Source organism: Arachis ipaensis, chromosome B05 (assembly GCF_000816755.2).
Source record: "Arachis ipaensis cultivar K30076 chromosome B05, Araip1.1, whole genome shotgun sequence".
In the NCBI taxonomy this organism is placed as follows: Eukaryota; Viridiplantae; Streptophyta; class Magnoliopsida; order Fabales; family Fabaceae; genus Arachis; species Arachis ipaensis.
In genome coordinates, this window is record NC_029789.2 from 132,058,230 (window position 1) to 132,070,998 (window position 12,769).

The 12,769-nt window shown below is 32.4% G+C and overlaps 1 protein-coding gene and 1 long non-coding RNA gene across 3 annotated transcripts; both read right to left on the reverse strand.

Annotated features, from left to right (window-relative positions):
• LOC107644215 (putative pentatricopeptide repeat-containing protein At1g12700, mitochondrial) lies at positions 7-1,864 on the reverse strand. Its single transcript, XM_016348024.2, has one exon. It carries the CDS (start codon positions 1,752-1,754, stop codon positions 84-86), a length of 1,671 nt encoding a protein of 556 aa, XP_016203510.2. The 5' UTR covers positions 1,755-1,864; the 3' UTR covers positions 7-83.
• On the reverse strand, positions 7,810-10,186 carry LOC107644217. 2 transcript variants are annotated; one of them, XR_002347237.1, is made up of 3 exons: positions 9,090-10,186; positions 8,239-8,842; positions 7,810-8,134 (listed from the first exon to the last, which is right to left on the reverse strand). It is a non-coding gene; the product is annotated as an uncharacterized LOC107644217 (long non-coding RNA). The 2 variants fall into 2 exon arrangements; XR_001621265.2 differs by having other exon boundaries at positions 8,239-10,186.

The window sequence follows — 12,769 nt, forward strand, 5'->3', positions numbered from 1 at the left end:
ATACAGAATTTACAGAACTATGATACATATTCTGCAACAATAGAGAGGTGATTTCAATTTGAGTTGATGTATCTTACCTTCATTCATCCATTCAATAAGCCTCTAGCAATCATTTCCCGAAGAAGTTTTTCTGCCATGTCATTCTCACCTTTTTCAAAGAAAGCACGAATAACGATTTCAAAAGTCACAGCATTTGGTAAGCAACCATTGTCTTCCATTTTTGACATCAGGGCCAATGCTTCTTCAAATAAGCCCTCTTTGCAGAGCCCATCGATCATAATAGTGTATGTCCTCACATCTGGATGATAGTTTTTAATGGAAAGATCTTGAAAAATCTCTTTTGCTTCTATAAGTCTTCCATTTTTACATAGGCCATCAATAAGTATATTATACGTGAATATATTCGGATCAATGCCACTCTTTTTCATTTGATTAAATAACACAAGTGCCTTGTCAACTTGTTTGATATTGAACATCCCATCCAACAAGGAAGTGTAAGTGATTATATTAGCAGGTTGACCTTTATTATGCATCTCAACAAGAAGCTTTGAAGCACAAGAGATTCTCCTTGATTTTCCCAAGCCATCAATTAGAGTATTGTAAGTTACCGTGTTAGGAACCAAGTTCTTGCGACGCATCTCTTCAAAGAGATTCAAGGCATCATCTATCAACTTACTTTTGCACAACCCATTAATAATAATATTGTAACTTTGGATATCAGGAGTCATTCCTATCTGGGCCATTGTGTCAAATATGCATTTTGCCTTGTTTAATTCGTTAACCAAGCAATACCCATCCATTAAACAATTATAAGTAACCACAGTTGGCTCCACAGAATCTTTTGTCATCACAGCCAACACACTCTTGGCATCTTTGATATTTCCCTCCTTACATAGTCCATCAATCAAAGTATTATAGGTACGAGCATTTGGAGTAATGTTTTTCAGCATCATATGATTTAGTAAATCAATGGTTTCCTTAAGTTGGCCCGCAAGGCACAATCCATAAGTTAGAGTGTTGTAGGTGATAACATCGGGAGAGATTCCCTTAGCAAGCATTTCAGAGTATAAATGAAAAGCATCACTTACAAGCGTAACCTTACAGAAGCTATCAATAATTGCGCTGTACATGAAGACATCAGGAGCAATCCCAGAGCGTGGGATCTTTCTCAACACTTGAATAGCAGCTGCTGTGTGTCCGGTCTTACAAAGCCCATTAATCAAAGTTGCATAAGTGACTTGGTCGAAGTGAAATCCATAAGCCAACAATCTATCATGAAAGTGCAGTGCTTTTTCAACCTTACCAGAGAGACAGAGACCTTTAATGAGTGTATTCAACGTTATGATATCAGGCTGAAAACCCATCCTGAAAATCTTGGTCAATACAGAGAAAGCAAGCACCATACGACCCATGCCGCAACAACAATTAATTACGATGCTCAAAGTAACTATGCAGGGAGCAATTCCCCTGGCTTGCAATTGCTGAAAAAGGGAAATGGCGGGGGAGAAATGGTTGGTCTTGGCAAGAGACCCCAAAATCTTGTTAAATTGCATGATAGATGGAGGGCGACGCATGGAGAGCATGCGAGTGAAGGAATCAACAGCTTCATCAACATGGCGAGGGGATTTGAGCTCAGAATGAGAGTGAAGGCTTGACATTGAACATGAACAGGCAGGAAAGGGAAAAGAGGGGATATGAAGAGAGAAGCTGAATCTGGAGAATGAGAGTGATGAAAATGATGCTGCACGCAACATGTTTCTGTAAAATCTGATCAAATGAGACGAAGGAGTTGGAAGAGAAAAGAGCGAATTGAATGGTGGAAACAATCACTGTTCATGGAAACAAAGGTTGGTTGAGACTTGATAGTTGCACCAAAGCAAAGAACCATGCTAGGGTGTCAGCTAAATGGTATGATTTGCAATTCTATTATTATTAAAGATTAAAATAGGGTAAAACACAACATTAAACCAAATCTAATTCAATATTACATAATTTATTCAAATAAAAAAGTTACATAGATTTCTCCGATAATTTCTCTATGTAAATAGAACGAATGAGTTAGACTAAATTTAGTTCTTTATATAAATCGAAATACGTTGGTTCAATTTTTGTATCCATACTGTCCTAATAAATTTAATCATCTTATTCGATTTACTAGGACAGCATGCATAAATCAAAACAAGATGATTAAATTTACATAAAGAATTAAATCTAGTCTGACTCATTCGATTTACATAAAAAAATAATTAGGGAGATCTATGCAATGTTTTTTAATTTTAATAATTATAATTTTTTTATTCATTTGATAATTTAAATAATTATCAATAATTATACACTACTCACATATGGTTTCTACCTTCTTCGATTTTCTATATTTATGATTGCATTAAATTCTCGTATTCAATTTTTTTTCGTTTTAGTTAAGTTTAAAATTTTAAACATTATTTTAGATAGTAACGTACACGAACAAAAATTACTAATTTCTACAAAAACCGATGTGATTTAAAATTGTTCATTTGAAACTAACATTATTTTTATAAAAATCAACACATTTAAATTAGTATTAAAAAAATTAGTATTCCAAAAGAATAAAAAATTATAAAAAAATAAAAATTTTATTTGATCATATATAATAAGAAATTCAAATGAGTTGGTTTTTAGAAATATAATAATTTATTGGTTTTAAATGGATAGTTTTAAATCACTACTTTTACGTAAATTTATCTATTTTTTTTTAAATTAGTGATTTTTTTAAGTGTATGCTAGTAATTTAAAACTAACTATCTATCTCTACTGTTATTTGAAACCATCTATTTTAAAAAGTTCAGTACAAATAAATATGAAAAAGTTATTAATTTAAAATTTAAAATATAAATAAGATATAATTTAATTAAAGTCGATCTAAATTTCTAAATAGTAACAAAATATATCAATTTTTATTTTTTAAATTGGTCTAAATTAAATTATTAATATTATTTTATTATTTTAAAAAATTATATTTTTATATTTATAACTTCATATATCTCGTTTATGATAAAAACGAGATAACTATGAATTTATCTCATTATGTGTATTTTTTTTAATTCTATTATCTTGTTTGTAAACAAGATAATGCCAAATAAAATAGTGTCTTATATCGTTTACAGTGTAAACGAAATATAAGCAATTTTAATTTGTTTACACGACAAACAGAACATGTAAAAAAATAAAAATTGGTAAATATGCTACAAATTATCTATATTCATAAATAAAAAATGCTAAGGAAGTGGAGTTTTTTTTATTGGACTATTGTGTTCAACTCATTTTAAGTAGAAACTAAGTATAAAAATACGTTAAAATTTAAATTCAGAAATTTAATTAAATTCTTGAGTAACCAGAAGGATAAAAAATAGTAAAATACAATTTTTTTTTTCTCAAGAGACATTAAACTAAAAAAATATATAATATTCTTATAGATATATAAACAAATTAAGGTTATAGCTGATTTGTATATAAAGTAAAAGAGGCAAATATTAAATTGGTACTCGAAAGATTTTGACACTGATAAAATGATACATGACTTTTGTTATTGATAAAATAGTCCTTCAATGATTTTAAAATTTGACAAGTGTATCCCTAAATTCGCCGGAACACATTTTCGGTGAAAACGATACTAAGGTGGCCACCGTGATTTGATGACAAGGCAACTTTATTTTGAGTTAGAATTTTTAATTAAATAAATTCTAATCCTACCTGAAAAATCTCTAAATCAATTTAGATTTGCCTTAATTATCTACCCTTATTATTAGTTACTCTGATTAAATCTCCCATTTTTTCACTAAGAGCTAAACTAAAAGGTCACATAAAGAGTGAGAAACGTTTGCTGTGAAAGTCAATCTTGGTGCGAAGGAGAAGGAAGAGACGTGACACGTGAGAGACATTGATGAATCTGGAACTTTAAGTGCAAGGGATTGCAAAGAGCATCATCGCGACTCCATTCTTCGCTGTGAATGACCTTACGATGGTTTTATGTACATTGCCTTTATAGACAACTTTATGATGACTTTGATTGTTTTGGCAGTTTATCATGTTTGTTGTTTGTTTTCTGCACTTACAACATTGCTATAGTCGTTAAGGATGTAAACCCCTCTTTTTTTTGCCACTATCAAAGACATATGACTATACTTCTAGTTTATTCATTCTATCTTCCTTCTACAATTTTTTAGATGGATCGTCTAATTACATTTGTGTATCATCACATAGGTTCTTTACAAAGGGGTGGGGACGGTAATGTCACATACGAAGGGGGTTTAGTAACTGAGATTCATAGGGTGAATGTGGAGACATGCAATTTATTTTTTATTGAGGGCTTATTTCTAGACTTGGGGTTACTCTGGATATAATGAAGTTTATTGGTTGGAACCTGATCTAGATTTAGCCAAAGGCCTGAGAGTGCTTAGGACGGATACTGAAGTTATGAGAATATATGAAAGATGAAGAATGACAACATTGTTCATCTTTATTTTGACCACCCTATTAATGTCAACCTTGACATTATTGAGGAAGATGTGGTCTCTGATGGTAGTAGTAAGACTGTGTATGAAATCAATCCACCTGCTGATAATATGCACGAAGATGAAGTTACTAATAAGAAAATTGGTGAGACTAATGAGAAGGAGAATGAAGTTAATGTTGAAATGAATAAGGGTAATGAAGTTGTGAATGAGCCCACTGTTGTAGTGAATGAGAGGAATGTTGAGGTTAATGAGTTGAATGAAGGTGTGAATGGTTCTATGAATGAAGCTGTGAATGAAGTAAATGGAATAATGAGATCGGAATTGCATCAACTCTAGAAAAGGGTGTTAAGAAGGTTAGAAAGAGGCATCCAAGACCACCACCAAATGGTTTACCCCAACAAAAAAGGAATGGTGAATCTGGACAAGTTAAAACAGTAGATGAAGCCACACATGAGAATGATGCTTATGATGTTAATAATGAAGGTACCAACGAAGACCGCAATCAAAGTGCTTCTCATGATGCTAACGAAGGTGCTAATTTAGACCAACCAATTGTGGATGAGATCGTAACAGAAGTTGTATCAAAAAACACAATAGGTAAACCTTTTTATTATGTTTACTTAGATAATTTCTCCGAAAAATGTTGTACCATTGCTGTGAAACATGTTTATATCATTGCATAAGTTGCACGAGTTGTTTACCTTTCTTAATTAGTTTTGTGACAGATGATGTTACACAAACAAATGAGAATCCAAACAGAAGAAGAAATCATCTAAGGCCTCAATCTTCTTGACAGAGAATTGTTCTTGGAAGGGATAATGAAGCACCAAGGGTAGAGGTGCCTAATCCGAATAGAGAAGCTGGAGACAGTGGACCTGAAATGTATCAATACGAGTATGAAGAACTATGTAGCCCTCCTGGGTTAGATGATGAAGCGAAAGCTATATGTTCTCAACATAACCCGTACACACCATATGAAAAATTACTCTAGAGTTGAACATGGAGTTTGAGACAATGGACCACTTCAAAGCAACAATGCAAAAGCACAACATACAAATTGGGAGACAGATCTTCTATCTTAGAAATGAGAAGAAGAGGTGCAGAGTGATATGCTATGACACCAACTGTCCTTGGTTGTATTACTGTGCTAGGACCAAATATCTACCTTTGTTTCAAATTAAGACCTTTATAGATGAACATACTTACCCAAAAAGCAACAAGAGCAAGTCAGTCACATGTGTTTGGGTTTCTGAAGAGCTGGTATCAAAGTTTCGAATCAATCCCAACATGTTACAGAGAGAGGCACAAAAGTAGTTTAAGATTGAGTATGATATTTCTGTGGGTCAGAAGATGATGTATAGGGCTATGAAAAAGGCAAACGATATCATTGAAGGCACGGAAAAGGATCAATATATACGGTTGAAAGACTATCTGCATGAGATAATGAAGGTTAATTCTGGGTCAAAAGCAAACATAGGAACACCCTAAAGCCGGATAGGTTACCAAAGTTCATGAAATTGTATGTTTGTTTGACTACTCGCAAGAATGGATTTAGGGCAAGATGTAGACCCTTTATAACATTGGATGTGACTTTTCTAAAAAGTTACTTTGGAGGACAATTACTAACAATCATTTCTCAAGATGCGAACAACCAACTGTTCCAATTGCATATTGGATTGTGAATGTAAAGAGACAAAGAAAAATTGGAGATTCTTTCTTGAGGAATTATATATCGACATAGGGGACTATAATGAGAGTGAATGTGTTTTTATGTCTGACCAGCAAAAGGTGATATGCACTATGAATTCTTATTTGTCATGTTAATTTCTTTATATCATTGCATGAATATCTTTCAATTATTTAATCTACTCTTCAATGCAGGGACTAATACCAGCATTACAGGATATCATGCCGAGTGTTAAGCACAAATTTTGTTATATACACATAAACCTGAACTAAAGGGTAAAGAACTAAAGGGATCATTTTCGCAATGTGCCAAAGTAACCACTGATCAAGAGTTTAATGATGCAATGAGCAATATGAAAAGGATCAATTCACAAGCATGAGACACTACAAGAAAAACGCTGAAAACTGTAGGATTTACTGTCGAAATTATCAAAAAAATTTACCAGTATAAACCTCGTCAGTAACTATTTACTGGAGGATTTTTTCGTCCGCCGCTAATTACCGGCGGATATAAAATTTTAATTGCGAAATTCTAGAGCTTGTTACTTGTTAAATCTGACAATAAACTCGACGGTAAACTTAAATTTAATAATTTCAAACAAAAAATTAGCAAAAAAATTATTAACAAAAACTAAACAATTATTATAAAAAAATTGAAGTAATCAAGAAAAAAAGCAGCAAATAAATTCAATAACAGCTAAGCAAATAATTTAATATATAACTACATAGCAAAAAAATTAATAATACCTAACAAAAAATTAGCAAAAGAATTATTAGCAAGAATTGAATAATTATTATCAAAAAAATTAACAAATTAATAAGAACAATGACAGCAGCATTAACAATCATTAATAAATTAATAAGAACCATAACATCAATAACGACAAAAACTAAATAATTATTAGCAAAAAATTGAAGTAATAAAAAATAATAATAGTTAGACAAATAAATTCAATATACAATTACATATCAAAAAATTTAATAATACCTAACAAAAAATTAGTAAAAGAATTATTAACAAAAATTGAATAATTATTATCAAAATATTTAATAAATCAACGAGAACAATGACGACACAAGAATAATAACAGACTGGCGATGATAACAGAGAGAGATTAGAGGTGGCGCATATTTTAGCAGGCTACATGTCCACCATATGAATGCGGTGGGGGTAACTATTTAAGATACATAATGTTTATAGATATATAGATTAATAATTTAATATTAGAAGCAAAGTAGTAACAGTAATTGCAGAGACTTTGAATCTAGAAAAACGGAAAATGGAAGCGCCAGTGATCAAGTATGTGTTGGTGCCTCCTGCTTCCTCAACACACGCACTTAAAGAGGACAGAAAATGAATCATTATCTCTTTCCTGGATCAAAGGCGAATAAATCATATTGATAGCAACACTATAACTAAGCACATTGATAACTTCCCACTCATTAACCCTTTTGATAATATACATTGCATTTAATTTCTTCTAGAGTTTTTCATGCTTAATCTGTTTCTCATTTTGGTTGGGCCCATTTTGAAACCAAACACAGCTCTATGTTACAAACATTTATTTCGGAGTTCTCAATAGCATCATTCTAGCTATTTATTTTATATATTTTTTTCTTGATAACAAAAGAAAGAATATCATTAATGTATTGATAGAAAAGTACAAATGGGTGGAGGAAAGAGTTTCTCCAAACCATTGGAAATACAAACAAGTTCGGAAGCTTCAATGAACGGCAACTTCCAATCTCTCATCATGTCTGAGAGGGAAAGTCATCTGAAAAAATCATATATTTTAGACACAGATGCTAAACACCTTTTTCTATCCCAAACAAACAACTTTTCCTGTGAATCTGTCATGAAATGTACGAAGACTGTTCTAGCCAAATGCTCCAAATAGTGGAATGTATTGCACATTGCCACAAAAATTTAGCCTCTTTCTTTCTCCCCAAACCTGCAAACATCATCAAAAGATAAAGGGGAGCACATTAGTCGAACCCTTAACTAATATAGAGGAATATTTATCTTGAAAATTATAGTAATAAAAAACCAGCATACCAAAATCCACTATAAGAATCAACTGAGTCAACAGAAGCATTCAACAAAATAAATCTAAATTAAAACTCTCTCTGGCTATTTGGCAGCCATCAAAAGTAATTGCAGCTCCGACTCCTATCATTAATTATTGCCAATACAACAGTAACAAGAATCATGGCCTCTTTCATTTTCTTCTTCTTCTTCTCCATGTCCTCTATCTTTTCTTCACACGCAATATCTTGAGTTTTGACATCAAGTGTCATCACATGCTTTAGCATAAAAAAGACAGCATCTTGATGTGTGGAACTTCTTCTAATAGATAACGAGATAAAATTGGGAAGTTTAGACTTTAGATGGATAACCTAAATCGATTCTGTTTAGGCTGTAATCTGAAAAGTAAATAAAGATAAAAAGGAAAATCAAAAGAGGCGACACACATTTTAGAAGTTGGATTTATTTTTAAGGTGGAATAGAAAACCGTATAGCTTATGAATACATCCTTAATCCCCACTTGAATTCGTTTTACTACCGTTCTTGGAGGATTCGGTCAAATAAACAACAGTTTACGGTTGCTATTTGCTAATGATAAATGTCACCAGTCATGGGAATTTGTTAGATACTCCACCTACAAAGATAAAGAAAAACAAGTTGCACAATTTAGGAATAGCAGGGAAACCATAACAAAATTATTAACAATTGTGAAAATCAAAAGTGCAAAGTTAGTTGAATAAAATTGAGATAGTCAAAACCTTAGTGATAGTGAGGTCATGGCATTGCCAAAGTCCTCTGCCCCAGCATATAGAGAATTTATATAACTATTCTACATATTCAACAACAATAGAAATGTAATTTTAATTTGAGATGTATTTTACCTTCTTTTATCTATTCAATAAGCCTCTAGCAATTATTTCACGAAGGAGTTTTCCTGCCGTAACATTCTCATCTTTTTCAAACAAAGCTCAAATAATGGTTTAAAAAGTCACAGCATCAGGAATGCAACCATCATGTTCCATTTTTGACAACAGGACCAATGCATCTTCAAACAGACCCTCTCTAGAAAGACTATTGATCACAATATTGTATGTCTGGCTGGATGTTTAGCCTCTAACAGGAAGATCCTGAAAAATCTCCTGAGCATGTTTAAGTTTTCCACTTTTGCATAGGCCATCAATAAGCATGTTGTATGAGTGTATATTTGGTTAATTGCAATCTCTTCCATTTAACTGAATAACACTAGTGCCTTGTCAAGTTGTCGGTTTTTGCACAAGGCATCTATCAAGAAATTGTAAATGAATATAGAAGAAGGTTGACCTTTATCATGCATCTCAATAAAAAGCTCCAAAGGGCGAGAGAATCTCTTTGATTTGCCCAAGCCATCAATAAGAGTGTTGTAAGTTACCGTATTAGGAACTAAGTTCTTGCGACACATGTTTAGATGTACAAAACTACAAGCTAAAATCACGGCAAGAGAAATATTGATGCAGAAAAATATCTGCTTTGAAATACTTTGGTGGCCAAACCACACACTCATTTAAGCAGGTCAAAATCCAGTGTGAATCAAATATTGCCAATCTCCATAGAGAAGTCATTGATCAACAAGCAAAATAACAATAAAATTTGAAGTTGGGAAACCATAACCGAATTATTAACGCACTTATATTTTAGAACCACATTTTTCATAATAATGTAATTTTCCTTATACAGAATGCAATGGATTTGCAAATGTTTATAACGCTTTTTTGTTTTTCTTAGTTTGTAGCATGATAACAGTTAAGATATATGATCTCATAGGATAAAAGTAAAGAACTATTAATTACTATAAAGAGATCTTAAACACTAAACCTGTAAGCTAAACCTAGGAATATCCTCTAAAGAATCAATAAAGCATAGTGGAAGTAAAAAGGATGATAGCAGTTACAAAAATTGAAAGTTAAAAATTAATTGAATAAAAATGAGATAGTTAAGACATCAGTGTGGGAGCAATTCCCCTGGTTTGCAATTGCTGAAAAAGGGAAATGGCGGAAGGGAAATGGTGCCTCTTGGCAAGAGACCCCAAAATCTGGTTAAATTGGATGATGGATGGAGGGCGACGCAGAGAGAGCATGCGAGTGAAGGAATCAACAGCTTCATCAACATGGCGAGGGGATGTGAGCTGAGAATGAGAGTGAAGGCTTGACATTGAACATGAACAGGAAGGAAAGCGAAAAGGGAAAACATAAGGCACAAGAAAAGAGGGGAAATGAAGAGAGAAGCTGAACCTGGAGAATGAGAGTGATGAAAATGATGCTGCACGCAACATGTTTGTATAAAATCCGATCAAATGAGAAGAAGGGGTTGGAAGAGAAAAGAGCGAATTGAATGGTGGAAACAATCACCGCATGGAAACAAGGGTTTGTTGAGACTTGAGTTAGACACCAAAGCAAAGAACCATGCTACGGTAGTACGGTGTGTTAGCTAAGTGGTCTGATTTGCAATTTCATTATTATTGAAAAAAAAAATTCTAAACGGTTTTTTTGATAATTATTTCAAAAGATAATAATATTTTTAATAAAAAATATATTTTTTTATTTTTGATCTTTATTTTTATGAGATTATCCGTTATAGCATTACCATTGCTAAAGTATTTACCTCTTAAGATTTTGGATAATAAGGAAGTAGGCTGTGTTACAAGTCGCCAAAACTGTTTGCCTAAAAGCGCTAGATTTTGGATTCTGAGATCTTTAAATCCAAGGCCTCCTTCTTTTCGTGGGCGAGTCATAGTGTCCCAACTAATCCAAGCCATCCTCCTTTCAGAACCTTTTTGTCCCCACCAGAACTGAGAAAGTAGAGAGTGAATTTTCGAAATTAAACCATCAGGCAACTTGAAGCAAGACAATGTATAAATAGGAATAGCTTCTCCCACTGCCTTAAGCAATACGTGTCTACCACCTGATGAAAGAAGATTGCGCTTCCACCCTTGGATTCTTTTCCGAACCTTTTCTTTGATCATACTAAAAGAAGCCTTTTTCGATTTAGAGACTGTAGAAGGCAAACCAAGATATTTATCCTGAGCCCCAATATGATTAATATTCATAGAGTTAGCCAGTAGTGTACGAGTAGTGGACGGAGTGTTGTCGCTAAAGAATACAGCAGATTTATTAAGATTTATCCTCTGGCCACTGATACTTTCATAAGAATTCAATAAATGCAGGGTATTTGAACATGCTTCAGGATTAGCCTTACAGAATAAAATGGAATCATCAGCAAACAGGAGGTGGTTGACCTTGGGACATCGCCTATGTATCTAAAGATCCTGAATTAGTCTATTTTGTTCTGCCTTGTGTAGTAAGAAGGAGAGACCTTCTACACAAAAAAGAAAAAGATAGGGGGATAGAGGATCTCATTGTCGAATACCTCTATTTGGTTTGAAGAAACCATAAGGTTGTCCTTCCACAATAACAAAATAAGAAACTGTATTTTAAATTCAAAAATATAGTTAAATACTTGAGTAATAAGAAGGACTAAAAAAAAGTAAAATATAATTTTTTTTCTCCTAAGACATTAAATTAAAAAAAATATAATATTCTTATAGATATATAAACGGATTAAAGTGTTGGTTGATTTGTATATAAAGTATAAGAGTTATATACCAAATTGGTATTCGAAAAATTCTGATGCTAATAAAATGGTAATTAACTTTTATTATTGACAAAATGGTCTTTGAATAATTTTAAAATTTGACAAGTGTATTCCTAAACTCGTTGAAGCATATTTTCAGTGAGAACAATACTGAGGTAATCACCGTTACTTGATGACAAGGCAACTTATGTTTTGAGCTGAAATTTTTAATTAAATAAATCTTAATTCTATTTGAAAAATTCTTAAATCAATTTGGATTTGTTCTAATTGTCTACCCTTATTACTAGTTACTCTGACTAAGTCTCCCATTTTTCCACTAAGAGTCTTAAAGGTTTCGCAGTCTATTAGTGAACTATCTCTCCAAGAATTGTAAAAGATGTTCCACTAAATATATTCTTGTTATTGCTTCGATTCATATTCCCCAAAAAGTGGATTCAAAAGTGAAAGATGTCAAAGTCGATCTTGGTGCGAAGGAGAAGGAAAGCATGTGACACGTCAGAGACCTTGTTAAATCTGGAGTTTTAAATGCAAGGAATTGCAAGGAGCTTCATCGCGATTCCACTCTTTGCTGACCATGAAGAAGTAGGTTTTGCTTCATTCCATGGTTTTATATATATTGCCTTTATGGACAACCTTACGATGACTTTGATTGTTTGGTAGTTCATTATGTTTGTGTATGTTTGGATTGAGATTTGTCAAATTGAAGTTTGAATGAAAGTGATTTTGTAGAATTAATTTTGAGTAGAAGTGAGTTTATGCCAACATGATTTATTTTTAACAATTTTATATTAAAATTGATTTTGATAAAATAAATATTTTTTAGATAATATTAGTTAAAATCACTTTTAGATAAATAATTAATTAATTACTAAAAAAAATAATATTAAATTATAATATTATTTTTTTAAGTATATTTAATTTTTTTTATACTTTT